Source organism: Trachinotus anak, unplaced genomic scaffold (assembly GCF_046630095.1).
Source record: "Trachinotus anak isolate AG129_WGS33_773 ecotype Australia unplaced genomic scaffold, CSIRO_AGI_Tana_v1 ptg000019l, whole genome shotgun sequence".
In the NCBI taxonomy this organism is placed as follows: domain Eukaryota; kingdom Metazoa; phylum Chordata; class Actinopteri; order Carangiformes; family Carangidae; genus Trachinotus; species Trachinotus anak.
The window spans coordinates 6,525,819-6,553,766 of NW_027273870.1; the positions used below are offsets into that span (position 1 = coordinate 6,525,819).

Consider the following 27,948-nt stretch of genomic DNA (forward strand, 5'->3'; position numbering starts at 1 on the left):
ACAGATACGGCCGCTTAGCGTGACTGAGAGGCAGCTTTAACTATTGCTTCATTTATATAAAGTACACCATTAAAGACTTTGGGTTTTCACCCTGATTTAGCTTAAAGGTCCAAAATACTCTTTATTGTGTCTGTGTATAAACCATATCCTCTGCTATACAATGTGTAAGCTTGGGAAAAGCCATTTAATGAATCTAGTGCTGTTGTGAAACTACACACAAAGCCACAGTGAAGATAAATAGCGTCGTATACTACAGGATGTGTGATTTGTTTAGTAATGTTGAAAGGCATGAAACAACCAAAGCACATTTTGATCTTGTTGAAAACCTTATGTCTTGATGCAAGTAAAATGTTATTTTTCTATGGCACGTGCTTGGCCATGTGAGCCAACTAATGTTGGTCTTGGTTGAAAATAAAAGAAAAACTTACGAAACTTGTCTGGAATAGCTTAAAGCAAATAAACTCAGGGAACTCTAACTCAGAGATTCTGGTATTTTCCAGCCCTATAGCAGCCTCTTAAGTCTGTGTTTTCTTATGTATTCCACAGGGCATTGCCTCAGACATTGTACGATACCTCGCCTTCTTCTCCTACTTCACAATCCAACTGGCCCAGCTCTTCCTGTGCTGTTTTGCTGACCAGCCTCCAGTGGGAAAAACCGTCTTGGAAAAGGTAGGCAGAAGAGAATATATCCCACTTCCGTCAGAAACATCCACTCCGGTCTAATACCCAGGGCAGAAAATGCCTGAGCAGCTCTCTTGTGGTTTTCACTTTTTTTTTTTTTTTTTTCTGAAGACACTGTTGTGTTTTCCCTTTTGGACAAAATGGTGTGATTCACCTCCCTCCCACCCTTCTTCCTCTCTCACTCTCATTTCACCACTATGGCTTCCTGTGAAGGGAGTGTGAATGAGTGCATGTGTGTGTTTGACATTGTTGTCCCGCATACCATCAACACGACTCACTCACTCCAGCGTTGGATAACATCATGATCGCTGCTTGGAGTCCGTGACCACACAACAGCAGAGCCATTATTTAATACAGATTTCACTGTCCCATCAAACATGAGCCTGACAAAACCTTTTCAAGCTCAAAATAGCAAGCTGTAACGGGACAGCTGACAGGTGAATGAAAATTAGCTTCTAATCAATCAAGCAGACGTGTGACGTAATATTTCCCCGGTGATAAACAAAATAGCTGGAAAAATCCCTTACAAACTCTTGGCCAGCAGTGAGGAGGCTGAGGGCGCAGAAGCCGCAGTCTGGTGTGGTGGACACACCCATCGGTCGCTCCTTGTCGTGTCCTCCTCCTCTTCATCCTCTTCCTCCTCTCCGCCCGACGCTCTGGTGAGAGTTACTCACAGGAAGAGAGGAAGTGAGGGGATGAAGAGCAACAGTGCTGAGCAAACACCACGGTGAGGGGGTGGCAGGGTGGAGGGATGCCATAAAGAATGCATTAGAGGACAAACTTTCTGTGTATATATGTATGTGTGTGTCTGTGTTGTGATGACACATTTCCTCTCTGTCTGCACTGGACCTCAAAACGTCATCTTCATCGTGCGCTGAACACTGAACTCTATTTATTCTGTCCTGTGGGAGTTCATGGCCTCTTCTCCCCACAATGGACCACCTGACCAGTGTTGTTTACACACATCACCATTCTTAAACACTCCCCTCACAAGCGCAGCATTCAACCATCAACCGACGGTCTCCGTGAAGCTGTGTATTTCTCGAAAGCCTTTAAGTGGTGAGAGATTTACTGCGAAAACAACATTGAGCCTGGTCTTTAATCTGTTGCAGAATCCCTGTCCTGTGAAAGATGCCTCTTTCCTGTCAAAGATCCTCTTCTGGTGGTTCACTGGGTAAGATGGTTCTTCAAAACCCACTCATTTTTAGGCTGACTCATTACAGCAACAGTTTGTACTTGTTTACAATAATATGTGTTTTGTTTATGATTAAGTGGGTGAATCATCTCTGCGCTCCCTCCTCAGGCTTGTTGTGAAAGGATATCGCACCCCGCTGGCAGCAGAGGATCTGTGGACCCTGAGGGAGGAAGACACGTCGAACAAGATCATCTCTGAGCTTCAAGAGGACTGGACAGCAGAATGTGCCAAAATTCAAAAGTGAGGATTATTGATATTTGATATCTGACAGTTTAAAGGGGGAGCTTGTATTGCACTCATAAAGTTGGGGGACTCAGAAAAGACACATTTGAAGCAGCAGAGGTTAAGATATCGGGACTATTAGTCACTAGTATTGCTCAAGCTCCAAAAATTTTGTAACCCAGACTTTCATAACGGAAAGTCTGGGACTGACTTTCTTGTCATAGACAAGATCACCCTGATGACATCATAACCCCGATGAAATCATCGTGGTTATTTGCTCAGACTTTAAAAAGCTCTTTCCAGAGCAACAGAAGATATAATAGAGCGGTTTGCTCAAGCTATATGGTTCTCCTCATGATGGGTAAACTGAACTTTACGTAAAATCTGTGGAGTGACCCTTGTGATTGGCTCATGTGTATTAGCCAGGAGTTGTAGCAGCAGAGGATCAATCCTCACAGGGAACTGACATGTGCCAGACACGCACATGTCCTTCATGTTTCCTCTGGCTCACATGGCTTGCTCCTTTGACACAGGGCTGTGATCCACTGTACAACTCTTACTATTGTCATAGTTTAACAGCCAAAGAACCAGTTCCATTTTATTGCAATGTGGTCAAACGTCAACATGGTGCTGGTTGAATTAATGACCCGAGCAGAGCATGACTTAGCCATGATTGCGGTAAAGTGAACGTTGGGACATTTCATCAGAGGCATCCAGGGCCAAAAATAGGTCGGAAAGAGTCACTTGAGGACATACAGTACCATAATGTCAAGACAAGAGCGCTGTGTCATTTTCAAGGCTTGTTAACATGATCCAGTGCTTTGAAGATCTGTCGTTAAGTCCAATAATTATGGCAGTGAATAATGCCTTTAACTGCTGCTGGCGAATTCTTGAGTCCATCAGTGATGGCACAAATAACCTTTTTTTCTTGCAATCTGTTTCACATTAACGACTTGAAAGGCGCCAGGACCATGTTGGGGCATCTCTGACACAGATGTCTCGTCTGTAACTGTGTGCGTTTTCTCCCCCTGGCAGGCAGGAGAAGGCCTTGGCGTCGGGTGTGGCGCTGGGGAGCAGATTGCCAGACCAGGCTCAGCTCCTCAGGAAGCTGCAGAAGGAGCAGAGCTCTGGCTTCTTTCTGCTCAGGACCCTGGCACGCAAGTTCGGCCCATACTTCCTAACCGGTACCCTGTGTATCATATTCCATGATGCCTTCATGTTCGCCATCCCCCAAGTGCTTAGGTAAGACATGAAGGGAGAGTAAACTCAGACCTAAATCTAGTCTCACCAAGTGTGAAATCTGACAATAAGTAGCTGTGGCGTGACTTGCCCAGTCGACCTAGTCTCATGAGGCTCAGGGGGGATTTGGCTTGAGGTGCTGAAAGCCAACCAAAAAAATATGTTTTAAAGACAGCACATGTTGTTGTTGTTGTTGTATAAAGTTAGAAATCAGGCAGTTGTACCTTGATATCAAGAATTTCTCAAGAAAACTGCTTTTAAGATGATAACTAACTCACTATCATTATATCTGGAAAGAAATGTTGTTGTTGAGTTTTTCACACATAACTTTTTCAGTGCTCGCTGTCCCACAAACCAAATGGCATCGAGTACGCTGTATTAAAGAAAGTCACAGCCAATATTTCCAAACCTCAGCTCAGACTGAAATTACCTGGATGGACAGAAATTCAGGCTTCAGAGTAAAGAAAAAGGTTTTATTGTGTTTTTTAAGTGAAACTCTCGAGGTTAAATTTGGAGATTTGAGTGAAAGATATTCTATTTTCTGAGATGACAATTTAAAGAAACATGGGTTTAGAAGATTGTAGGAAAACAAAAACACCACAATCTAGATAGATAGATAGATAGATAGATAGATAGATAGGTAGACAGACAGACAGACAGACAGACAGACAGACAGACAGACAGACAGATAGATAGATAGATAGATAGATAGATAGATAGATAGATAGATAGATAGATAGATAGATAGATAGATAGATAGATAGATAGATATTGCTGTATAAGCAGCTCCCCAGATGTCACCTTCATTGTTCTATTTTAAATGATTCGTTATACTGACAACCAAACAACAGCAGAAGCTGGCAGCAGTGAAAACAGGTCACGCTGACCCACCACCCGCCACACCATCCCACCAGCCAGACTGGAATGTTGTTGTTGATGCACAGCACAGAATCAGTGGAAGTGTTAATTATGGTCATGGAGCTGTGAGCAAGAAAAGTAGACAAGACCACAGCCCTCTGTATGGGGGACAGGCAGAGAGGGAGAGGAGGCTCTAAATGGCAGAAATGCAATCAGACCACAATAAGGGAGCCGCTGGCCAAGTGTGAGGGCAGCCCAGCCACAGGCTGAGCACTGTTGTGCAATCCGAGCTACTTTGTGTGGACCAGTCAGCCAGCAGCCACAACAGCACTCAAGGCCGTTGGTTTAGGGCACACAATGAAAGTCCAATGATACCAGATTGAATGAAAAAAACATGGTAAATAAATTGTGTTGACAGGGTAAAAACCCGCCTGTCTGCTGCGATTTGTGTCATTCCCTACTTTCCAGGGAAATTCACACATGATGTAGGGTTTTGATACAGTTTAGTCAATGACCCCTAGGTACACTAAAGGGTCATACAAAAAATGATAATCCTGTATTAATCCTCTCCTTCTCTTCCACCACAGTCTGCTCCTGGGTTTCATGAGAGATGAAGACGCTCCGCTGTGGAAAGGCTACTTCTATGCCACTCTTATGTTCCTGCTCTCTTGCCTGCAGTCCCTCTTCAACCATCAGTACATGTACACTTGCTTCACTGTGGGAATGAGGGTGAAGACAGCTGTTATGGGCTTAGTTTACAGGAAGGTGGGTAGATTTGCGTCCACAGACATGTAGCGGCTAACCTCTAGATGTGACATAAATTACATCTTCTTTACATATTCTTCACTTCCAGACTGGAAAACAGTACACAGCATGTGATTAACAGCTTCTATCTATGATGAATGATTGTCTGAAATCTTTACGAGGGTGTAAAATTATATTGTACACAATGCAATGAAGGCTAACTGTCTGTGTGTCTTTTGGTGTCAATCCAGTCTCTGGTGATAAACAGCGCAGCCAGGAGGACTTGCACTGTGGGCGAGATTGTGAATCTGGTTTCAGCAGACACTCAGAAGCTCATGGACTTTGTGGTGTACTTCAACGCTGTCTGGCTGGCTCCTATTGAGATTGCTCTTTGTCTCTTCTTCCTCTGGCAGGTATGTTGAAACGTAGTATTGTCACAGTGCCTCCCATTTATGCACAAATGCAGTTTACCCAAAAAGCCTTTGAGACAGTTTTATCTTTTCTTCTATTTAGCATCTTGGGCCATCGGCTTTGGCAGGAATTGCCACCGTCATCCTTATTTTTCCACTCAACGGATTCATCGCAAAGAAAAGAAGCAAGCTGCAGGTAAAAGCTGTTGCAGGAATCCTTCACACTTTCACTCCAGCAGTCCTGACATCTGGCATGTTAGGTCAGGGATGCCACAGCTGGTTTAGATAGTGGCTGAAGAGCCGCGTGGGTGTTTGGCCTGGATGGTACATTCTCTCTTGTCCTTTTGATGTCTGCCCCATATAACGAGTTTGAAAAACAATGACAGGAAAGGGTGGGCAGTAAGAAGACATAATTTTTCATTTCTTTGGAAAAACAACAGACGGTTCTGTAAATTTGGATGCCAATTTAATCGAACTTAGGCTTCAGTGCAGCGACCACATTCCTGGCTCTTTTGTTGTTTCCTTGTCATAAAAATCACTAAAATGTAACAAGCAATAAATTCTAACTGAATTAAACAAGTTCTGTGATGTTCAGGAAAACTACTACAGCTGTAACAAGCACAGACAAACCCATGTTCCCGAATGTATGTATGTGCTTTGGTCTGGTAATTGTCTTTCCAATGTGTCCCAGATTCAGCTCAGGAGAGTTTATTTCTTAATAACGTAATGTAAAACGACAAAAGAAAAAACACTCTTGTCTGGTCAACAGGAGATCCAGATGAAGTTCATGGATGGCCGCATCAGACTGATGAACGAGATCCTGAATGGAATAAAGATCTTGAAGTTTTATGCCTGGGAGAAGGCCTTCCTGGAGCAGGTTTTGGGCTACAGAGAGAAGGAGCTCAAGGCCCTGAAAAAGTCTCAGATCCTTTATTCCATCTCTATTGCATCCTTCAACTCCTCTTCGTTCCTGGTAAGCGCACTAAACTGAAAGAGCTGCCCATAAAGAGGATAATTACAAAGTTGACTCATAGGAGAGGGTTGGGGATATTTGATAATTTTCTCATTCCAAGAAAAGACCAAAACCAACAGTTAACTGATTCTACTGACATGTATGTGTACCCAAAACCTAATATAGCTTATTACTCTGTGCCTTAGACTATACAGCTATAAGCTAAATGCGAACATCAGTTTCCAGTGGTGGAAGCAACACCAATGTTAACTCTTGTCTCTATCACATCTTCTCTTCTACTGAAGTTAGCATGCTAACCAGCTACCCTAGCCCGGCTTGTCACATTCTGATAGCGATCCACTGTAGCCTCCAATCTTCCCTGAAGACGTAGCACTGCTCAGAGGGAGTATTATTATAATCTCTTGTCTTGTAAATGCAACAATGGCCAAAGCTCTTATGAAGCAACAGTCACCACCACCCGCTACCGGCACACAAACCACATTCAGTGGCAGAGAAAACTTACAAAGAGCTTTTTTAAAAGTCAGGGGATGACCAATGTCTTGGAGTTAATCTTTAAAATGTCGTGGCAATCCAACTAGCAGCTGACAATAAGACCTCATTGTGGTATGACGGTAAAAAGTCAGGGGATCAAGTCATTTGAATTCATCCTCTGGGAACCATGAATGTCTTTATCAGATTTATCCTATTGTTGTTGAGATACTTGTGACTCATGGTGTGGCAAAAAAGAAGATTGTCTCGAAGATTTATGTCTTCAGTAGCAACAAAGGGGCTGAGTGCCACAGACAGGGCGGTGAATCAGAAAGTGCCAAGAGACAGGCTAATGCTTTATTGTTGGTTTTGGTCTTTTCACTGGATATATTGACAATGAGAAAAATTTAGAGGCTGCCAGTCATATCCTTTAAATTATGGTTCTAAAGATCATCTATCACACAAAATTCTGCCTATAAAGGTAACATTTAATGTCTTTCCCCTAAGATTGCCTTTGCCATGTTTGGAGTCTACGTGACGCTGGATGACAGGAACGTCCTGGATGCACAAAAGGTTTTCGTCTCGATGGCACTGATCAACATCCTGAAGACCCCACTTAGTCAGCTGCCATTTGCAATAAGCACAACCATGCAGGTAGATCACATTTCACTTTAATATTCATGATTACTCTGAGATATTTTCTCCATCCACGGTGCCTCATCAGGTATATTTTCATGGTCCCATATGATATAGGTCAGTTAACTAACCACTGACTGTATTTTAGGCCATGGTTTCACTGAGACGTCTGGGAAAGTACCTGTGCTCAGAAGAACTGAAAGTGGACAATGTGTCAAAGGCTCCACTGAGTTCTGGTAAGAGCCCCATCCATTTTTTAAATATTACACAGAATGAATAAACCACTATACTGCAGTATTTAATTTGACCAATTTCCTCAATTCGGTTCCCATACTGCCTGAAATCATGGGCTGTCATAATATAAGTAGCCCACAAGATTTTGTTGTTTATATCTGTGGGGTACCACAGTCTTGTATGGATCATGTGCACTGTCACTTCCTGGGTCCCGGCCTGACTGGTAGACATGGTAATTATAGGATGTTCCCATTTAGTGGTTGAACGTAAATCATAGCATGAATTCAGACATATGATTCACAGAGAAATAAAAGAAAATTCTGCACTCCTTTGTCTGTAGTCTGCCAACGCTTCCTAAGCCAGCTTGTGAAAAAGCAAGAGCTCTGTAATTTGTATGATTATGTAAATTCACTTGTAATTATGCCCTGACTGAGCTCTGACAAGTAACTTCAAGTGAGGATTTTGTTTTGAAAGTTTGTTTGTCGCTCAGGTTGAATGAACATGTCTTGTCCTCAGTGTTTTGTTTATTTCACTCAGTCTTTCTTTCTTGTTTAGATGGGGAAGACGTGGTGATAGAAAACGGCACTTTCAGCTGGTCTGCAGAGGGCCCTCCTTGTCTTAAAAGGTACGAGTTATAGAAAGAAACCAGAAAAAATTAAATGTACAGTCAAACCAAGAGAGGCTTACTGGATGATTCACTTCTTTGTTGTCAGGATCAACATCCGTGTGCCTCGAGGTTCCCTTGTTGCTGTGGTGGGACATGTGGGCAGTGGAAAGTCCTCTCTGTTGTCCGCCATGCTCGGTGAAACGGAGAAAAGAAGCGGTCAAGTCAGTGTCAAGGTACTGAGCTTATGTTCCATGTGCAAGATCTATTCGTGGTTTGTGGGTTAAATTTAATAAATATTGACAGTCTCTCTGTGTTTTCGCAGGGCTCTGTGGCATATGTGCCCCAGCAGGCCTGGATTCAGAACGCCACAGTCCAAGACAACATCGTGTTTGGCCGTGAGAAGCTAAAAACATGGTACCACCGTGTGCTGGAAGTCTGTGCGCTGCTGCCCGATCTGGACATCCTTCCCGCTGGAGATGCTACAGAAATTGGAGAGAAGGTATGGAAATTTTCAGTTTAAAATTATTATTTTTTTTTTTTTTTTTTTCCTCAAATCATTTAAGTTATGTGTGAAATTTTCTAATAATCTTGTTCTTGCAGGGACTAAATCTCTCAGGTGGGCAGAAGCAGAGGGTGAGCCTGGCCAGGGCTGTCTACAGGAAGGCTGATGTGTACATGCTGGATGATCCACTGTCTGCTGTTGATGCACATGTGGGTCAGCACATCTTTGACAAAGTCATTGGACCTAAAGGAGTCCTTAGAGACAAGGTAATGCATGTAACAAAACCTGCAAAGTCCAATTTAGCTGCAAAGAGCCAATGGTTTTATGGCACCTAAACCGTGACTTGAGCTATTGTTATCATAATATGGAAACCACCACTTTGCTGACGCTTTTGTTTTTAAGAAAGCCTCAATTTAGTGTTGGATTGTGCTTATATCCTATTTTACTGACTTGTGTGGCTTGTTATACAGACCCGCATCCTGGTGACCCATGGGATGAGCTTCCTGCCGCAGGCTGACCTCATTCTCGTCCTGGTAGATGGAGAAATCACAGAGAGCGGCTCCTACCAGGAGCTCCTAAGCCGCCATGGTGCCTTTGCTGACTTCATCCACACCTTTGCCAGCACAGAGCGAAAAGAGAGCGCCATACAGAGAGGTGAAGAGACATTTCAGCAGTCAAGTCAAAAGACACTGTTCTGTTTTTTTCAGCTTTTGTTTATTAGTGTCATTTATTTTGATTTGTCATAAATAAATGTATAGTATGCAGTAAAGAACACTTACATGTGCAATCAACATGTCCTTTTCTTATAGCTGGTTCCAGGAGGTCCAATGCTCGTCTCAGCATGGTCGACTTCATGCCGTTCTCCAGAGATCTGTCACAGGAGCAGCTCATTGGGTAAAATAAATGTTTAAACTGTCATAAAGATGTGTGGCATCCCAAGCATCCATTTTACGAAACTGACCTTTGGCCTCTCCATATTCTTCAGGGGGGACACCACTAATACCAACCTGCAGAATATGGAGCCTGTGTCTGAAGCAGACCAGGAACAGGTACCAGAGGACTTGGGCAAGCTGACTGTGGTCGACAAGGCCCGCACTGGAAGGGTAAGTCTGAAGATGGCTTCACTTTTAATCGTTCGAAATTAGGAAACCAGCTGCTGCAATCAATATTTCTATATTAATAAAAATCAAACGGTTACTTGCGCCCACCGAGAATTAGCATCCAGCTCTCCACAGCTCTACAGTGCTTCATGACTTCCATTAGCTCATTGCTTTGGTATTCAAAGCCACAAATATAATGTTTCAGTTTACTCGCGCTGCTCTCGTGCACTCTCTCCCATTATACACTTCCTGCTCAGCACCAAACAGCAAAGAGACGCAGTTAGCAAATAGTTGGTGAACACAGTGGAGCATTTAGCAACTTAAGAGCCAGATTTTTCTCTCAGATGTTGGTGGAGGCCAAAACCGATCCAAAATGATACAGAATAATAGACTTCCATATATCAGGTGACCATAACTGCAACATCAAATAAATGATAATGTTGTTCCATATCTGTTTGATGTCTAAACAGGCAACTATTTGCTAACAAGTTCACCAAAAGGTGATAAAATCAGCGTAAATGAGAAATAAATAAATTGTCGATACAAAGACAAACAAAGTTCTCTTATTCCTTGAGACTGACTAGTAGTTTCTGTTTTTTTTCTACAACAGGTGAGGTTGGAGATGTACAAGAAGTACTTCAAGACCATCGGCTTGGCCATCATCATTCCCATCGTCTTCCTGTATGCCTTTCAACAAGGTGCCTCATTGGCCTACAACTACTGGCTCAGCATGTGGGCTGATGACCCCGTCGTCAACGGCACCCAGATTGATACAGACCTGAAACTGACCGTGTTTGGGGCTCTGGGCTTTGTGCAAGGTAAGTCAGTTAATTTTATGAGTGCTCGTGGAAAAACACTACAAATGTCCTCACAGTGGTTCACAGTGGTTTGTTGATGTTTCACTCTGGTGTGATCAAACATCTCTCACCCCTGTTCAGGCATCGCCATCTTTGGCACAACCGTTGCCATCTCTATCTGCGGCATCATCGCCTCTCGTCACCTGCACATGGACCTGCTGAACAACGTGCTGCACTCTCCGATGTCTTTCTTTGAGAGCACACCCAGTGGCAACCTACTCAACCGCTTTGCCAAAGAGATTGACGCCATCGACTGTATGGTGCCCGATGGTCTGAAAATGATGCTGAGCTACGTCTTTAAACTCATGGAGGTCTGCATCATTGTGCTGATGGCGACACCTTTTGCAGCCGTGATCATCCTGCCTCTCGCCTTCCTTTACGCCTTTGTCCAGGTACGTTTTTCCCCCTGACATTTAAACTCACCCCTGATGACTCTGATCCTTATTTTTTCTGAGAACATTACGTTAAAGGTGGCTTAGCAAGAGCTGGGTTCCATTACTGTATGTTATTGGAAAGCTCTGGGCTCCAAAACCATCACCCTGCTGATCTTGCCATTCACTTGTATTTTGATCCCCACCTGCTGACATAGTTGCTACACACATTCACAATGAATTATGGGAAAGCCCTCAGCACTCCCTCTTGGTTTCATTTATTAAAGCTGGTATTTTACTTTTCCACTGTGGGCTACAGAGCTTCTACGTCGCCACATCCTGTCAGCTGCGCAGACTGGAAGCTGTGAGCCGTTCGCCCATCTACACCCACTTCAATGAGACAGTGCAAGGCGCCAGCGTCATCCGGGCCTTCGGGGAGCAGTCCAGGTTCATTGTGCAGGCCAATAAGAGGGTCGACTTCAATCAGACTTCCTACTTCCCCCGATTTGTGGCCACCCGGTAAGATAATATGTGATAATTACAAAGTGCTTTAACTTAATTTATACATTCATTTGCTAAGTGAACAGTTCATGAGGGATGGTCATGATATGCATTTTGGAACTTGTGTGCCCACAGCACAACTAAATCACTGTTACATCCACAGGTGGCTGGCAGTCAATCTGGAGTTTGTTGGTAACGGCGTGGTCTTAGCCGCTGCCATTCTCTCTGTGATGGGTAAAAACACGCTGAGCCCGGGCATCGTTGGTTTGGCTGTGTCACACTCCCTCCAGGTAAGAGCTTCTACCCACACACACAATCACACAGTAATACTAGAGGTGTCCCAGCACCCGTCATATTAATAACAGAGACAGTGAAGGAAATAAAATGATTTAAAGTGAACCTCATTGCCTTGGATATTGCAGGTGACTGGAATCTTGAGCTGGATTGTGAGATCCTGGACTGATGTAGAAAACAACATTGTATCTGTGGAGAGAGTCAATGAGTACGCTGACACTGCTAAAGAGGTCAGTGCTCCCACCACACACACATTCAATCACTGATAAGGACACTTAATTCAACACTGTACTCTGTTCTCTACTCACCCTTTGTTGTTGTCTCATTTAGGCTAGCTGGAGTAAAGAAGGCAGCTCCTTGCCCCAGGCCTGGCCCCAGAGAGGCACTATAGAGTTTCAGGACTACGGGCTGCAGTACCGCAAAGGCCTTGAGTTGGCTCTGAAAGGCATTACGTTGCATATTCATGAAAGAGAGAAGGTGAGTCATTTTGTGTAATACAAAACAATATTTGAAATCTTCAGAAGTCTTAATCCCTGATCACTTAAAATGCTTAAATTGCAGCTTGATGTCACACATAAATTCTGACTACGAACCTCTTTTTAAAGGTTGGCATTGTGGGTCGAACAGGAGCGGGAAAGTCCTCACTTGCCCTGGGAATCTTCAGGATCTTAGAGGCAGCAAAGGGAAAGATCTTTATAGACGGAGTCAACATCGAAGACATTGGACTCCATGACCTCAGATCGCGCATTACTATCATTCCTCAGGTACGACAGTCGTAATAACAGAAACTGAGTCCTGGCTTTCATCACATAAACTGTTTGCAATAGTTTCGATCCTTATCCAATCTTAAATAAGCCATTATAAATTGTCATATTCCTGTTGCCAATCTGGACAGTGTTGAGTAACAGTTGCTGTCCTCTCTCCCAGGACCCTGTTCTGTTCTCAGGCTCCCTCCGGATGAACCTTGACCCCTTTGACACTTACACCGATGAAGAGGTGTGGAGTTCATTAGAGCTCGCTCACCTCAAAACCTTTGTCTCCAATCTGCCTGACAAACTCAACCACGAATGCTCAGAGGGAGGAGAAAACCTCAGGTACACCAGAACATTGATATGACATGTTGCAAGGCAGATAAACCATTGTTTTGCTCAGTCAGTCACCGATAAATTGTTCTAAAGGCAGCTACACAAAGCTCCAGGATTCAAACAGTCCTTGTCTAATATGTTATTCCAACCATCCCTCTCCAACTCTCCTTTGTCTGTATAGTCTGGGTCAGCGCCAGCTAGTGTGCCTGGCCAGAGCCTTGCTGAGGAAAACCAAGATCCTGGTTTTGGATGAGGCAACAGCTGCTGTAGACCTGGAGACAGACACACTCATCCAGTCAACAATCCGCACACAGTTTGAAGACTGCACTGTCCTTACCATTGCTCACCGCCTTAACACCATCATGGACTACACAAGGTACGTTCCAGTCCACTGCATTGTCAATTGAGCATTTAGTCAAAAAACAGAAAACTTGACTACAAGCCTATGGCTACAATTTCTCAAATGTGAGGGTTTGCTTTTGTTTCCTGTTACTGTGACCTGAATACCTTCAGACTTTTTTACTGCTGGTCAGAAAAAATAAGCCATGAAAAGGCATTACTTTTGACTCTGGGGACCTATAAAGTGAATTTGTTATATTTTCATTTAAAATTTTTAATCATTTTCAGAATTTTTCCAGACAAAACAATGGATAAAAGTTCAATGATTTTCTAAAGAAATGACTGCAAAGTTGCAGCCCTACAGTCCACAAATCAATAATCAAAAGCTACTGGATCTAAAACCCATCTTCCTCCTTTTGGCTGCTTCACAGGGTGATCGTAATGGACAGAGGCCACATTTCTGAGATGGATTCTCCAGCCAACCTAATCGCACAACGGGGACAGTTCTACCGAATGTGCCGGGAAGCTGGACTCGTCTAAGTATTCTTTGGGCCTCGTGCCATGGAGCTGGTGACCCGGTGTACAGATGTGGCACCTTATTCGTGTGGCTCTCCAACAGATGTTAAATCGGGCCATTCCAAGATTTATGGCAGCTCAAAACGCCTTTCTATGAGGGCATTGTTGATGAATCTCAAGAGCAGCTGCCGATGCAGTCCCTACAGTACTTGTTGGTTTTTAACACACAGAGACACACTGTCCCAAGAGATGTTGTAAACCTCAGATGATGAACATTCAAAAGAAAGCTACAGTTCATCGTTGAGAATCTCCAAGCTATAAATATTGTATATAGAGTAGTGGAGTCAGTTTATTCCATGAAAGGATTAAGTCAAAGGCTGGGATGAAAGAATACTACAAATCTTAAGGATCTTATTTTCATTCTCTTTTTGAATGGGAGCTATATTATTTTTGTAGTTTCTGTAAGTGTTTATAAAGCACATGACATATTTTTTGATGTTCTCTCAGGCTTTAATGTTGATGTTTACTCATATTTTTTTAGCCTTCTATACCAAAAAAGAGGCACTATTGTAATTGTAAATTGATAGAAATCTGTTTTGCCTTCTTGTCCCAGAAACTGGGACAGGAAATACTCTGACACACTAACCTTCAAAAGGTTTACTCTGGCAAACACAGGGGAAGTGAGGTTTTCGCTGCCTTCAAAATCTGAGCTCAAAGCAGCCAATTTAGAATTTTTATATGTCAGAGAAAAAGAGGAAAACACTGAAGTGAGCCAAGGCATTAGCAACCGTCCAACTATGTTGTGGCTGTTGTTTATTTCTGTCAAAGTAAACATATAAAAAAGTCAATAGAGACCTTGCTGGTCAGATTTAACCTGATGCCGGTAGTGAAAACCACCATGAATGAAGAGAATGCCTCTTCAAAACAATGGTGATAAATCTCTGTGTGATTGTCTCTCTGCCTTCACCACACTAACTCAGGCCATACACACATTCGTAGAGAAGAAAAAAATCAGTATTGTTTTTTTTGGTGCTGACATGACAGGCTGTATATAGTCCAAATGAACCTTTACTCTCGATTCAAAGAAAGAAGCCTATGAACTGAAGAGAAGAGGCATTTGCTGTTTTTGTCTTACTGGTTTAGACAATATATTCTGAGAGAAACCCTATAGTTTATTTATGTCAAATGACAAAATGTATTAAGTGTCCTTAAAATGTTGAGGATTGTATTATATTTATACTTTTTATAACAAGCTTGTTCATTTTTCAATGAATATTTACTGTTAATGTACTGTCTTGTTCCATACATCATGCTGGATAAATAAAATCTATTTGAATCTATAATCATGCTTGAACTGTATTTTCATGGGAGTGTGTCATAAAATGCATAAACATACATGCTTTAAGGCAGATCTTTAAATGCACATTTAAATGTTTTGAATCAAGTACTCCAGAATGACCAAGGCAAGTTGAAATGACAGCACATATGACTGAAGGGATGGTTAGCTGTATGCACATTTTCACCCTTGTATCAGTGCTAATCCAGATCTTATAGTATTGTATGAAGTGGGCTAGTATGCATGGCCACATTTTAATGCATGAGACCAGAGATGTGATTGATGCACATAAATCTAGCTTAAAGATCCACTCGACATATTTTAAGACACAGACAATTTTGTTATGATATAGTAGTTTGTGTCAAATTATAAGTTAAAAAATCCTTAAATGTACATCTACTTACTTTACATCTGCTGAAGCTCTAAGACTAATAAGACACTAGGGGCAATTTTAATTATCTTTCAACAATCATAATTTTGCAATTAAAACGGTGTTGATACTTATTTAAAAGTATGTGATTATTTCAATAATAATCAATATTACACTTATTTAGTATGTAGCATTAAGTTGGTGGAAGATGCATGGAATAAGGTTTGTAGACGTTTTATAACAGACCGTGGGGCCTGTGTGGGTTTTATGAACCAGTCAGTTGTAGTTACTAAACTCAGTCACTAGATGTCAGGAAGTCTGCGGTATGAACAGAAGCAAATCGTTTGTTTACACTTGTTGCAATGGCGACCATCACCGAACTTAAGTGTGGTAAGGGCTCATTATCTTTGCTGATTTGGTTGCTTAACTACTTATTGCACCCTTAAATTAAACAGAAGCAAATAAACAACAGACCAAGCCGCCGCACAAGTTACTCCACGGCTGTTATTACTGGCTAGCTAAAGTTATCTTAACCACAAAAACATGACGCTCCCGTTCATGAGTCTCCATTCAAAAATTTGACAATTCAGCTAACTAAATTGGCCCTAACCGTGAGGCAAATGTGAGCCTTCAAATGCCCCACGACTTTCTCTATTAATGAAATCTACATTTCAATTCGGCACAGCGAAAAACACGACACACATCACACACGTCTACGTTGTTATGGACTTCTCATTGTTCGCAAACGCTAGTTACAGCGCTTAACAGCTGCTAGCTAACTTTAGCTAACGTTAGCTTGACGACTTTTGTCCGGAGACGATTGTGGTGAAATAGTGATACACGCTGTTTTGAAACTTAAACCACTTACTTAAGAATTCCGATTTGAAGACTGGTCTCTAATGATTCTGTAAGTAGTAAAAATCGTATTCCAAGATCTATGTAGTTTCGTCAATTACAAAGGGCTCATTAAATTCTCAAATTACTGAGTGGAGTATGGCGTAGGTGTAGAAAAGACCATCCGTTAGGGCAAAAGGTTAGCTGAATTAACTGACTTAATTCCATTTATCATAGTCACATGGGAAGTTAACCCACCTAATTCTCATATTGATCCGGTAAAAATGTGACCATTTTAGCCGTGAGGGAGACGCTGGAGTCACGGGGTGTGCTTAGCCAGCTGAAGGCACGGATCCGGGCGGAGGTGTTCAGCGCCCTGGATGACCAGCGGGAACCTCGCCCGACGCTGTCCCACGAAAACCTGCTCATCAACGAGCTCATCCGGGAGTACCTGGACTTCAACAGGTACAGGTACACGGCGTCAGTACTGACAGCAGGTGGGTGGACAGATTAAAGTCGTTGCACAGCTCATATTTTCATACACTTTGGGGAACATGACCACAAATCCATGATGCACTGATGCTGCTCAGTTGCCAACAGTATAGTATCACTTTGATTTTTGCAGTGGTTAGTATTGGTCCACTGTTGAAAACACTTTTTACTTGAGAATTATCATCTGTCCAGCTCTATTGAATTGATCACTTTTTGGTCAATAAGTAAAAGGTTTGCCTTTGTTTTTTTTAATACAGAAATGTTTTCATGTGAAAGCAGCAGTATTGTACTTGAAAAATACTCTTATTTACGTTTCAGATTCCAGCTGCTGTTTTGAAACCAGTCACTATTGTAGAGCAAAGTGTACTACTTCTAAACTCAGCACTGATTGTTTTCCCAGAATCAGGCCAGCCTGAAGTTCCCTTGGACAGACAGTTCCTGGCGAATGAGCTGAAAGTCGCAGAAGATACAAGCTCCAAGTCTGTGTAAGTGAATAAGCCAGGATTTGGGAAATAGCTGAACACTCTGCTATCCAGCACAGAGTTCAAAGATTTACTGAGCTCTCTGGGGGGGGGATAATAATTTCATAAGATCTGTGAATCATCTCCATCAGGCTCATTTTGAAATACCTAGAGATTTTGAATAAGTTCAGATTCAGTTTGTGTTGTGAAAGTCTGCATTTCTCTCGGGGTCTTAGTGTAGCACACATGAGTCAGCAGATGCATCAGGGATTGTAGTCTGGCTTGTGTCACTTTCATATCACTATGCTTCTTTTTCTAACACTTGTGTGCCAACAGGGAAAACTTAAAAACACATAGTTGAAATAATTGGAAAGAGCATGTACCAATGTAACCATCAAAACCTGGGTTTGATTCTGGCCCAGGTCCTTGTCAGTCAAACCATTTTTCTCTGTCAGCCTTTGCTAACATAAAAAAAAGAACGAGAAAGAAAAATGTTAATTACAGCTTCAGTTTTTCCCACATTTTACTTTCCAGACCTCTTCTCTATGGCTTAGTGTCCCACTTCCTGAACAGTAGTGACAATGGAGGGAAGGTGTTTCTGCGGGGTGCCTCTCTGCCAGCTGCTCCCAGTGCCAGCAACACAGTGCCTGGACCTGACGCTTAAAAACAGACAATGCACTGAATACTGGCATAGCATGGACTAATAAGATGCTTCGATCCTCAGATAAATGACATGAAATGTTGCAGCACCTCCTTAGACTTCAATGACATAATCTTCATGCATTATATGTGTATATATGAGTATAAGAATTCTGCTATAATGAATGGTTGAATGCTGAAAGTATTTGGGTTTTTTTTTTAATTGCCAAATGACCTAAGATGGCCTTCTCGTGTTTTGATTTTAAATATCTGACTTCACCAATTTTAGTATCAGTCATGGTGGTTCTTCTTTCATTAGTCTGTATTCCTCACGCTCCAGATAATTCAGACAGAAAATTGAGATTGCATTCCTTGATGTCTTCTTTGTTTTAATTTACAAATGTTTGATACTTTAATATTGTCTTTTAATTGTTAAAATAAATAAATGTTTTATATTTATGTGCTACACCAAATTCATTTTTGGAAGTGTTGTTTGCGTTGGGTAACACATGGTGGCAGTGTTACCAAAGATAAGGCTGAAGACTGGTCCTGCCGGAGGATGAGCAGTGATTCCTGATGTCCATCTCTCTAATGTGGTTATGCATAAAAACTGTTGGTCCTTAATATGCAAAACAGTAGGTTCATTGTACATGACAAGTGCCATTAGTCTAAAAAAGCTGATCAACATGCAACTTTAAGATAATATTTGAAAGCTCATCAGCCTCCACTGGCTCCCCATGGCCACCCGATTCAAATCCAAGTCACTAATTCTTGCCTTCAGAGTAACTTATGGGTCTGCGCCTATCTACTTGAACTCAGTCATAGGAACGTCATCTATCCCAGCACACAAGGCAGCAGCAGTCCAGACTGCTCTCATCTGTGGTTCCCCAATGACGGAACAAGATACTGAATGCTATGAGAGCAGGGGAGTCTCTGTCTATCTTCAAGAATCTCTTGAAGACTCATCTCTTCCGAGAGCACCTCCTCTTCTAAGACCTTTAACACCCAACCATGCATAACTGGCACTTACTCTGCACTTCTTTGTACACTTCTTTGCCTGAGCTCCTTGCACTAAATAGCTGTATTACTCATGGTAATACTTACATCAAAGTCTCCTACTTCACTGAAGCTTTAGTGGTGCTTTGGATGAAAGCATCTGCCAAATGAGTAAGTGTAAATGTGAAGGCCCTAGCAATAATCTAAAATCTAAACAAGGAGGCATTAGAGGTCAGAATTGTTTTGCTATGTAAAATTCTCCTTTTCAGTCACCACTGTCCAAAAATACAGCACAGACCACAACGCGTGCGCTCTAATTAATACTTACGCTAATACGATCTTACAACTCAACTTATGTCAGTTCAGCAATATAAAGATATGGAGTTCTTTTAAGTTTTATAAACGTGTAACACTCGTTCATATGTGAGGGGAACTCCTGAGCGTTTGCTTTGTGCAGTTTTCATCACAGGGCACTTTAAATAAAGCTGAATAACACGCACCTGAAAGTCTCCTAAATTGACATTCACTGACTTTCCTGTGATTGTCTCAACATTTTGGCACTCATTGTGTTGTTCTGTGCAGCAGCCACACCCACCCTTGTTGCCCCTGCACCCATGCCCTTGAGTTGGCCATAAGTGTATTTACCAGTGCTGCTTCAGGCATATTTGTCTGTAATAGGCAGATAGCTCATGATTATTAAGATGTTTTATCTTTGTCTCATACAGCAAATGATCCACATGTTTATGCTGAGCCGAAGGAGGCAGTCTCCTGACTTCAGTGTTCACTTCTTTTGCTCTCTGCAGCTGAGGAGCAGAGGCTGAGAAGTCCTGATGAGGAAAGCTTTGATTCTATATAATCATTTAGTGCAAGAATAAAATTATATTAATCTGGCAGGTATTTTTTAATTTTTTAATCAAAAATATCTTACAGGGACAGCAAGACATACGTCCCAGTCCCTGTGCTGGACACACAAACAGCTACTGCAACAAGCACATACTTTTTGCATCTCACTTCCTCTCTCACCATTTAAGGGAACTTGACATTCTTATCTCACACAACTTAAACCTTTGAGTTTCTGGAACTGATTATCTACGCAGTCGGCCATTTCTTTCTCAGCCCGATTACTGATGCTGCACACTCAGTTCCACCTCTTCTGCCATCGCTAAGCTAATCTGTGTCTCAAGTATTTTGTGCTTTAAAGGTTTATTTAAACTGTCTCCTCTAACATATCCACATCTCACATTCTTGATTGTAGAGGCTTTGATAGGTGAGATCATTGCGCTCAGATTAGTTCACTGAAAGAATGAGGTCATGGTATTGAGCACACAGTGTGTTCTCCTGAATCTAGCCATGCCTCTGATGGAGCGAGTAGCTGTAAAAACTGAAATGTGACCATTTGCCTTCAGTGCAGTTTGTACAACAAGATGTAATTTTGCACTAATTCTTTGCATTTCAGTCCCATTAGAAAAGATAATGAGCTGGGAATAGTGCCACAGTCTGAATTTACATTGCTTCCTTGGAGCAAACCTTATTTGCCCTCAAAGGCTGTGGCCCTGGGGCATCTAGTTTATTGGCAGCAGTCATAAGTGTTCTCTTGAAAATGGCTTTATAAGCAGAGGAAGTTGAACAATGGCAAATGATTGTTCAACTGGCAGTTTGCCCTGTAATAGGTATCATTTCTCCCCCACTGTATAAATTAGTTGTGTGTAAAAGAAACAGCTGTATAAATAGTATTCAATGCAGTGGTCTTTTGACTGCAGCAGAGTCAACTGATGTTTGCCCCCAGGCTCAAATTAGAATGCAACGGCATTCCACGAGGGTCAAACAGATCCATAAACATATTTTCTCTCCAATAGATGGCCATCTATGGACATGAGGACGAGGAAAACATTTAACATATTTTATGTAAGAGTTCTCTGCATTACAGGTCAGGTTGTGAATTTCTTCTATCACATTATGGCGAGGGACGTGTGCCACGAGCTGTTCTCGTCGTGGCTGGTTGTGAGTCCTGCAAAGTCACCCATTTGCTATGTAAATTAAGTTGAAATTGGGTGCTGTTGTTGTTGTTTTTTTAATAAATTATTTATTAAGGTTCATTCAGTATAATTCCATTTAAATCTATTTAAAATGTGATTCTCTGAGCACTACTGAGTTCACCGTCCTTTACTGAGACTTTTTGTCCATGTGCACTCCCACTGCCTCCACTCCTCCTTGTCGCTGCAGACTTTTCATAGGTTTATGAATTGCTCTTCAGGTTTTTAGGTAGGAGAAGGCTGTCCTCCCTTCTCACTGCATGGATCACTGCAAAATCACACTTTAGAGAAATGTAGAAGTGACCATTTTCACTGGCTGCAGTCATGGAGTACCATAGAAAGAAAAACCACTGACTCAGGGTTTGGATGAATGCTATCAGATGCACTGTCTGTGTTTAATTATAAACCATAAACTGTAAACTGCATCCTTCATACTTCTCTCCTCAGCAATAACAAAGCAGATACACAGTTTACTGTGTAGTCCTCTGACAGCAGGTGTGCCATAGATTGATGAGCTATGAACAATTTCTCTGCCACAGCTAACTACAAGTAATCAATAACAGTTATTTCCATAGAAGCGACTTTGTTTGTTTGAACAATGCTATTGCTGCTGGACCATATTTAGTCACTGGGGCTCAGGGTGCTTGCCTCTGCTAGACTTTGATAGTTACGCGGAAAGCTGCCGAGATTCCGTACAGACCCACTGTCCTTATATGGCACACGCTGCAACCTCTGGTTCAGTGTATCTGCTTCTTCCTTTCCCTCTCTCCTCCTCCTCCTCATCCTCCTCCTCTTTGTCTTGTTCTTCATTGCCTCCCTCTGCCTTGTCTCTCACCCTGTCCCCCCTGAGTTTTTTAGTCATGGTTACTCCTTCATGAACGCTGCCCCGCCTCCTTGATGTTGGCCAGAGGTAACCCAGAGGTCTTCCATGTTGGTCTTTGGTCTGTCATCAGGTTTCCCACAAACACACACACACACACACACACACACACACACACACACACACACACACACACACCAGTCCAGTGCTGTGCCTCTGGCAGAAAACAGACCCGACTATCAACCAGCAGCTTGATTTATTGGAGCAAATAGAATGGTGTCCTTATATAGGAAGTTCCATTGGAAAGAAGCTGGAAACAGCAGGGATGGAGGATGGAGGGGGCAGGGCTGTTTGTGATAGTGGAATGTGATGTGCGTACGGATAGAGGACACTTGTGGATGTACGTACACACACACACACACACACACAAGAAACTCACACTGATTATGTGAACTATGAGTTATGTGTATTTGAGGGAAACCTCTCTGGAGTGGTTACAGTGAAGGGGGATTCCTGCGCTGGGGACAGCTGGGTTGCCTTATGAGGAGTTAAAGTTGATTGCATAATCTAACCCTACAGGGTGTGGGACTGGAGCGAAGGTGTAAGTGGTTGCGGGTTCGTCAAATAATGTGTTGACTTTTATTTTTTTGTGAACTGTGAGATGTTGTAAACTCTGTCCCTGAGCACACCAACATAGATGCTAAGATTGAGAATACCGTATGAACCGTAACTGATACAGTTTCTGATGAGATCTTCAAAACTTTTAGCTCAATAAGAAACCATAAAACCTCACCTGTGAGGAAATGGGACTTGAACAATAAAACATCATACAGTAATGTTATAATACAACCTCACTAATGATGTAATTTCATTCAAAATCTTCATTTAAAATCTAAATCAAAAAGGCAAATTATGAAACATAGAATCTCTGAACTACACCAATGTTGAAGGAAGTATTCAGATCCTTTATCCACGTAAATATGGTAATACTAAATTTTAAAAAATGCTCATGAGGACTTTTTCACAGAAGAGTTTTTGGCAAGTGGCCGTAAGGATGGCTGGTGGTCATGACTCACTGTGAATAGAACAGAGCTACTGTTAATGTTATCAGTAACACCTGTGAACCCCTGCTGTGTTGTGTTACCATAATGTTTAAATTATTATTATTACTAATGCATTATCATGGATGCAGTATTTTAATGTTGTAGAGGCTCATAGTGTAGCTTATCTATAAGGTGTATTGGATTAGTGGTTATTTCACCAAACTTTTGAGATTGTTCCATTTAAATAATGTTTGAGGCCCAAAGAGTTAAAGCTCACAATACTCACCAAAAGATAAATACAAACCAAGAAAAATCTGAAGTAGAGTTTTTTTTTTTTCAGTTTTGTTTTGTTGTCATCTAAACCCACCACAGATAAACGTTGTGACCCTTTTAAGGGACTTGTTTTAGAAACCACTGGCCTAAACTACCTAAATGTGGGCTATATAGAAAAGACAAAGTAGGCACACCTTACCAGCTAAGGCAGTAAATGCTACTTTCACATTGTTTCATGTGCTCATAAAGTTACATATAATAATATGAGCATCAGTCACAGGGGACCTGTTGCTGCAGAACAAGTGCTTTTGATTTTGCTGCTAATGCTTTTAGTTAAGCAGAGGAATTTTAATGGAAGTGGGAGTATAAAGTTGCTTAAAGAGGCAGAAATTGAAAAGCACAGTACATGAATAAGTTTGCTTCGATACCTCCACCGTCACATGTCTCTCACATCCTGTTGCACAGGTTTACCCACAGACACGAAGACAAATGTCAAGTCACTGTGCGTGTTCCGGTCCACTGAGAACAGTCAGAAGGATGAAGAGGTGACACAGTTCACTGCAGGACTTCAGTCCTCTGTCGCTTTATCAGCAGGACTCCGTTCACCGTTCAGCACTTCTCCACCCCCACCATAACAAACCCCCCCCCCCCCCCGGCTTTTTAACCTGCTGATGTCCGCAGTGCGCATGTCCTCTGCCTCCTGCGCCGCTGACGGATGCTGCCGCTGGGCGCTGCTGGAGGAGGAGGAGGAGGACGGGGAGGGGGAGGGGGAGGGCCAGCTCACGCAGCTCCACCCTCGCCCCTGTGCGCAGTTTAAATGGTAAAGCTGTCAAATTGACGGGGGTCATTTGGACTGTTCGTTTTTGGAGTACCTCGTCAGCGCCGGCCGCTCCAAACCCTAACTTTCCAAATCCAAAGCTCCCCTGAACACAAATTTCTTCATATTATGTAAGTATGTCATTGACTGCAGAGAGTCGTTTTACGAGTAGTGATGCTGTGGTGCACTTGTTATCCCTCTCACTGTTTTCTGACTTTAACTCCGACTGAGGAAGAGGAATTGTGAGGAATTCTTTATTTGCTTTAATTATAGTCTATAAATTAAAACAGAACTTTGTGCTGGCAAACCTTGAATATTCATTGTCTGGTAGGTTATGAAACATTATTTAAAAAGTTATTAGCTTACCTGGTAGTTGACATGGGAGGTTTTGTTTGCTATTTGCAACATTTTTTTTAAAGAACAAATTGAAAACGGTCTAAGGTCTACAGTACAGGTCTACGGGGGGGGGGGCTGCATTCAGGACACGCTGCAGTTTATACTGTACAAAGGAAGTAAAGTCTGAACATCTTTGACGCTAACCATGAAGTTTCCTGCTTTCCAAATATGGCTGTATAAAACCACTTGTCAGCCAGTTTGTCTGCAAGGTTGTGGCTGGAGATGCAGACAAACTGAGTCCTGACAGTTTTCACACGTCAGGAGCGTTGGAGTTTAGTTAATCATATGTCAGTGTCTTGTTTGTTGTCCCAATACTTGTCCCCTTCAGGGATAGTTCAGTAATATCAACACATGAACTGCAGCCTATGAAATGTTTATTAGCCCAAACACTTGCTTTGCTCACATTTAACTACATGATTCTGACCTGACTTTTACAGAAAAAGCAAACTTGCACAGTTGCTCAACAGAACACGATAAAGTGGTTAAAGCACAGATACCCACAATGCCACAACAAAGAATATTTGTTCTGTAAGCTGAGCAACTTTGACTTAGCATTTTACCATAAAGGTATCTCTGAAGAAGAAGGAAGTTGAGAATTTATTTGGTTGCCATATTTATGTTTAAACATCGCTGGCGTGTTCCTGAACACAACCATTTCTACACTAAATCAAGTGTTGTCATCAGGCCATTTCGGTCAGCATGATTTAATTATTTTCATGCTGTAATCCTAATCATCGCACAAGGCACAGAAATCCAAATGTGTCAGGGTTATTAACAAGATGGTAACAGGAAGAATGTTTGTGAAACAGCCGAGAGAGGAAATGAGTAAAATCATTCACAGGCCCTGCAGGTCAACCTCTTTCACCCATAAATAGAAAGGTCACTTAGTCTCCTGGGTGACATTTCCACTTGTTTATTATGTTTGATAGAGGCTCTTGTCCTGTATATTGGACTCATCATAAGTCTTGTTCTCATTTCTCCGTCTCAGCCTTGGTGTGATGTGTTTAGGAGCGTGGGCCAACATTTAATGATAGTGAAGGACTTCATAATCTTAACAGAAATGTAATACTGTTTGGACTTGATGGTTTACACTGAACTACGCAGGTCAGCAAGTTTGTGTGCTGCAATGGATATCCCTGTGTTATTGTGAGTTGTGATTAATATTATCTTTTAAGTGATTTATTGTGATCCCTGTGACACCCCAACCCACCCACCCCTCCATCATCCTTTAGATTTCCAGTCAGTCTGTATCAACCTGTTATCCTGTCAACCCCACTTCAGACACCTGTCTTCAGCATACACTCCAGCATATACTCAAAGGTATCAAGCCATGGTGGTCAAAGTTAAAGGGGGGTAAGGAGGAGGACCTTCACTGGCTGCACATATTTTAACACAGGGGGAGTGTCAGTGTCAACTCTGTTTCCTTTTATCTGCAGAAATTGCTGCATCAAAGTATCAGCTGGTCCCTTCCTTGTTTCCTCATATGTAGCCAAGGCTCAGTTCGCTGTGGCAAATAGAAAGCATCTGTCTCTGTCTTCAGTTAATATTTATGTAATATCTTTCAGTCGTTTCTGGGTGGTTTGGTTTTGCTGGTTCCCTCTGGTACATTTATAGGTTTTCTCAGGAGGCTCAGTGGCTTTTTTTACATAGTTCCCACTCAATTAAAGTGTGTGCCAGTCTCACAGTACACAGAGGTGGAGGTGGGATGGAGTAACAGCCTGCGGACAGAAGTGACTCATTGTCTGTAATCCAAGAACCACTAAGTTTTCTACTCAGCAGTTCAGAAGCCGATCCAGTTTGACACATCATAACATGGTTTGAGTTGTATTAGACTCACTGGACCAGTTTTGTTTGGTGGCTAATTGAGGCATTCACTGCAGAACATTATGATATATTTGAAATATTTGCTACCAAGATGTATTTCTTACTCATATTATTTACAGTCATGTGCAGGTACAAAGTCTGCACTTATTTCTGTTTGCATTTTACATCGCCTCCCACTGCAGGTACAGCTCTCAGACGTGACTGAGTCCCAGACACTTGTTCATAAATTAGCCACTGACTGTTGCATTTAAAAATGAATGCCGGCAGGGGCCCATATGAAGCATGATTGTTAAAGCTCCGGGCCCCCTCAGTCTATCCCTCACTGTTATCATTTTGGAGTAAATGACGGAGCCAGCAAGAGACATACTATTCCCTATATGGGCTTTGTTTGGGAGTTCACTTGCCTTGCTGTTTAGGTCCGCAGAAAAGAGTCCTGCTCCAGACAAGGGGCCCATATATGGTCATCACAGCACGAGACTGAAGCCTTCTAGCACAGAGACAGGGAGAGAGAGAGATCTGAAGGGGAAAAGACATGGAAAAAAATGAATGTTGTCAATTAAGCAATGATTTAACAATGGAGTATGAGTGCATGGCAGTGAGCATTAAAGGTTTTGGTGATATTTCATAAATAAAGAGATAAAGCAGTTGACAAAGTCTACTGGTCTTTGTTATTGAGTTAATTATAATCAATTTCCCAGCCTTAATCTTTCTATCTAAATTAGGGAGGGAATTGTTTGTGCGTCTCCCTGGTGGCGTGTGTGAAAGTGTAGGGTTGAGAGGGGGTGGGGGTCTGTGAGAAGGACTGCACTCTGGAACTCCCCGATGGATGAAACATGTTAACTCTTTGAGTTACACCCACAGGCAGGAGGCAAATCTCCGACCAATGGAGACTCATCATTTACTGTAGTGTTCAGTTAACTCTGTGCACAATGTGTTGTCTTTTTACTCAAAAAGCAAAGAAGATTCTAGCACCACAGACTTTATTCATCTGTGGTATGTATTATCAGTGTATTATATAAGTCTAAGTTTTGACTTTTTGCTAAATAATGTTGTGTATCACGTTCTCTGGTCACAGTTTTTGTCATTTAGTATCTGCAACTAATGCATCACAGCAGTACCATGTCCTGTAAAATACATTGTGTTGAAACCTCTTTTCTTGCCCTCTCATCTTTATTTATTGCCTGACTTCCTGCCTTACTTTATTCCCACTTGCCTCTGTTCTTTCCTTCATTAGTTCCTTCCTTCCTTCCTTCCTTGTTTTCTGCCTCCCTTCCATTATGGTTCACTCAGTCAATCCATGTCTTGCCTCCAACAGTTGGCCCTCCACCTTAACCCAAGATGTCCAAGAAGGCCCCAACCGAGGACGAGAAGTTCCTCTTTGTTGATAAAGACTTCCTGAACAGCCCAATGGCGCAGGCCGACTGGTCAGCCAAGAAGCTGGTGTGGGTCCCATCAGAGAAGCATGGCTTCGAGGCAGCTAGCATCAAGGAGGAGCACGGCGACGAGGTGCTGGTGGAGCTGGCTGATAACGGCAAGAAGGTGACAGTCAACAAGGATGACATCCAGAAGATGAACCCGCCCAAATTCAGCAAGGTGGAGGACATGGCTGAACTCACCTGCCTGAACGAGGCCTCCGTGCTGCACAATCTCCGCGAGAGGTACTTCTCTGGCCTCATATATGTAAGTACACACCCAAAACATAAACTCTCTCAAGATCATTCCCTGAAAAATAGTACTGTATGTAATATTAACTACACAGATGTTAGTATTACTGTTCTCAAC

General features: G+C 42.3%; 3 protein-coding genes and 2 long non-coding RNA genes across 9 annotated transcripts in view; 3 read left to right on the plus strand and 2 right to left on the minus strand.

The window, feature by feature from the left end:
- Window positions 1-1,785, minus strand: part of LOC139636476 (uncharacterized) — a 16,335-nt gene extending 14,550 nt beyond the window's left edge. The window contains exon 1 of the long non-coding RNA XR_011694403.1: window positions 574-1,785. This is a non-coding gene — a long non-coding RNA (uncharacterized lncRNA). The remainder of the gene's footprint in view (window positions 1-573) is intronic.
- abcc6a (ATP-binding cassette, sub-family C (CFTR/MRP), member 6a) overlaps window positions 1-15,676 on the plus strand; it is a 27,763-nt gene extending 12,087 nt beyond the window's left edge. Inside the window, exons 5-31 of the mRNA XM_071504587.1 lie at window positions 547-669; window positions 1,794-1,855; window positions 1,985-2,116; window positions 3,134-3,340; window positions 4,783-4,960; window positions 5,191-5,352; window positions 5,453-5,545; window positions 6,119-6,322; window positions 7,298-7,444; window positions 7,575-7,662; window positions 8,216-8,285; window positions 8,374-8,500; window positions 8,590-8,766; window positions 8,868-9,035; window positions 9,240-9,423; window positions 9,579-9,663; window positions 9,755-9,872; window positions 10,480-10,687; window positions 10,808-11,118; window positions 11,417-11,616; window positions 11,762-11,888; window positions 12,021-12,122; window positions 12,223-12,369; window positions 12,498-12,656; window positions 12,820-12,986; window positions 13,159-13,353; window positions 13,748-15,676. Of these exons, the coding sequence (XP_071360688.1) occupies window positions 547-669; window positions 1,794-1,855; window positions 1,985-2,116; window positions 3,134-3,340; window positions 4,783-4,960; window positions 5,191-5,352; window positions 5,453-5,545; window positions 6,119-6,322; window positions 7,298-7,444; window positions 7,575-7,662; window positions 8,216-8,285; window positions 8,374-8,500; window positions 8,590-8,766; window positions 8,868-9,035; window positions 9,240-9,423; window positions 9,579-9,663; window positions 9,755-9,872; window positions 10,480-10,687; window positions 10,808-11,118; window positions 11,417-11,616; window positions 11,762-11,888; window positions 12,021-12,122; window positions 12,223-12,369; window positions 12,498-12,656; window positions 12,820-12,986; window positions 13,159-13,353; window positions 13,748-13,856 (4,050 nt within the window). The 3' untranslated portion in view covers window positions 13,857-15,676. The remainder of the gene's footprint in view (window positions 1-546; window positions 670-1,793; window positions 1,856-1,984; window positions 2,117-3,133; window positions 3,341-4,782; window positions 4,961-5,190; window positions 5,353-5,452; window positions 5,546-6,118; window positions 6,323-7,297; window positions 7,445-7,574; window positions 7,663-8,215; window positions 8,286-8,373; window positions 8,501-8,589; window positions 8,767-8,867; window positions 9,036-9,239; window positions 9,424-9,578; window positions 9,664-9,754; window positions 9,873-10,479; window positions 10,688-10,807; window positions 11,119-11,416; window positions 11,617-11,761; window positions 11,889-12,020; window positions 12,123-12,222; window positions 12,370-12,497; window positions 12,657-12,819; window positions 12,987-13,158; window positions 13,354-13,747) is intronic.
- On the minus strand, window positions 5,369-16,767 carry LOC139636475 (uncharacterized). 2 transcript variants are annotated; one of them, XR_011694402.1, is made up of 9 exons: window positions 16,631-16,767; window positions 12,486-12,559; window positions 12,201-12,330; window positions 11,999-12,081; window positions 9,549-9,640; window positions 9,242-9,382; window positions 8,689-8,746; window positions 8,348-8,443; window positions 5,369-5,700 (listed from the first exon to the last, which is right to left on the minus strand). It is a non-coding gene; the product is annotated as an uncharacterized lncRNA (long non-coding RNA). The 2 variants fall into 2 exon arrangements; XR_011694401.1 differs by having other exon boundaries at window positions 8,348-8,746.
- On the plus strand, window positions 15,782-18,430 carry cep20 (centrosomal protein 20). The gene is made up of 4 exons (XM_071504588.1): window positions 15,782-15,928; window positions 16,672-16,869; window positions 17,265-17,349; window positions 17,860-18,430. The coding sequence occupies exons 1-4, from the start codon at window positions 15,901-15,903 to the stop codon at window positions 17,987-17,989; spliced, it is 441 nt and encodes a 146-aa protein (XP_071360689.1). The 5' UTR covers window positions 15,782-15,900; the 3' UTR covers window positions 17,990-18,430.
- A 5,503-nt stretch (window positions 18,431-23,933) lies between these two features.
- myh11a (myosin, heavy chain 11a, smooth muscle) overlaps window positions 23,934-27,948 on the plus strand; it is a 31,762-nt gene continuing 27,747 nt past the window's right edge. For 2 of the 4 annotated variants that reach the window (XM_071503242.1, XM_071503240.1), the window contains exons 1-2: window positions 23,934-24,077; window positions 27,482-27,846. In XM_071503242.1, coding sequence (XP_071359343.1) covers window positions 27,505-27,846 — 342 coding nt within the window. In that variant the 5' untranslated portion in view covers window positions 23,934-24,077; window positions 27,482-27,504. The remainder of the gene's footprint in view (window positions 24,078-27,481; window positions 27,847-27,948) is intronic. The other 2 variants (XM_071503241.1, XM_071503239.1) reach the window with 1 other exon arrangement.

Bases quoted from the DNA above. Each gene is read 5' to 3' on its own strand.
- cep20 (XM_071504588.1), top strand. From the start codon at position 15,901: ATGGCGACCATCACCGAACTTAAGTGTG. The intron at 15,929-16,671 runs GTAAGGGCTCAT...TGACCATTTTAG, and splicing joins CATCACCGAACTTAAGTGTG to CCGTGAGGGAGACGCTGGAG. The intron at 17,350-17,859 runs GTAAGTGAATAA...TTTACTTTCCAG, and splicing joins GATACAAGCTCCAAGTCTGT to ACCTCTTCTCTATGGCTTAG.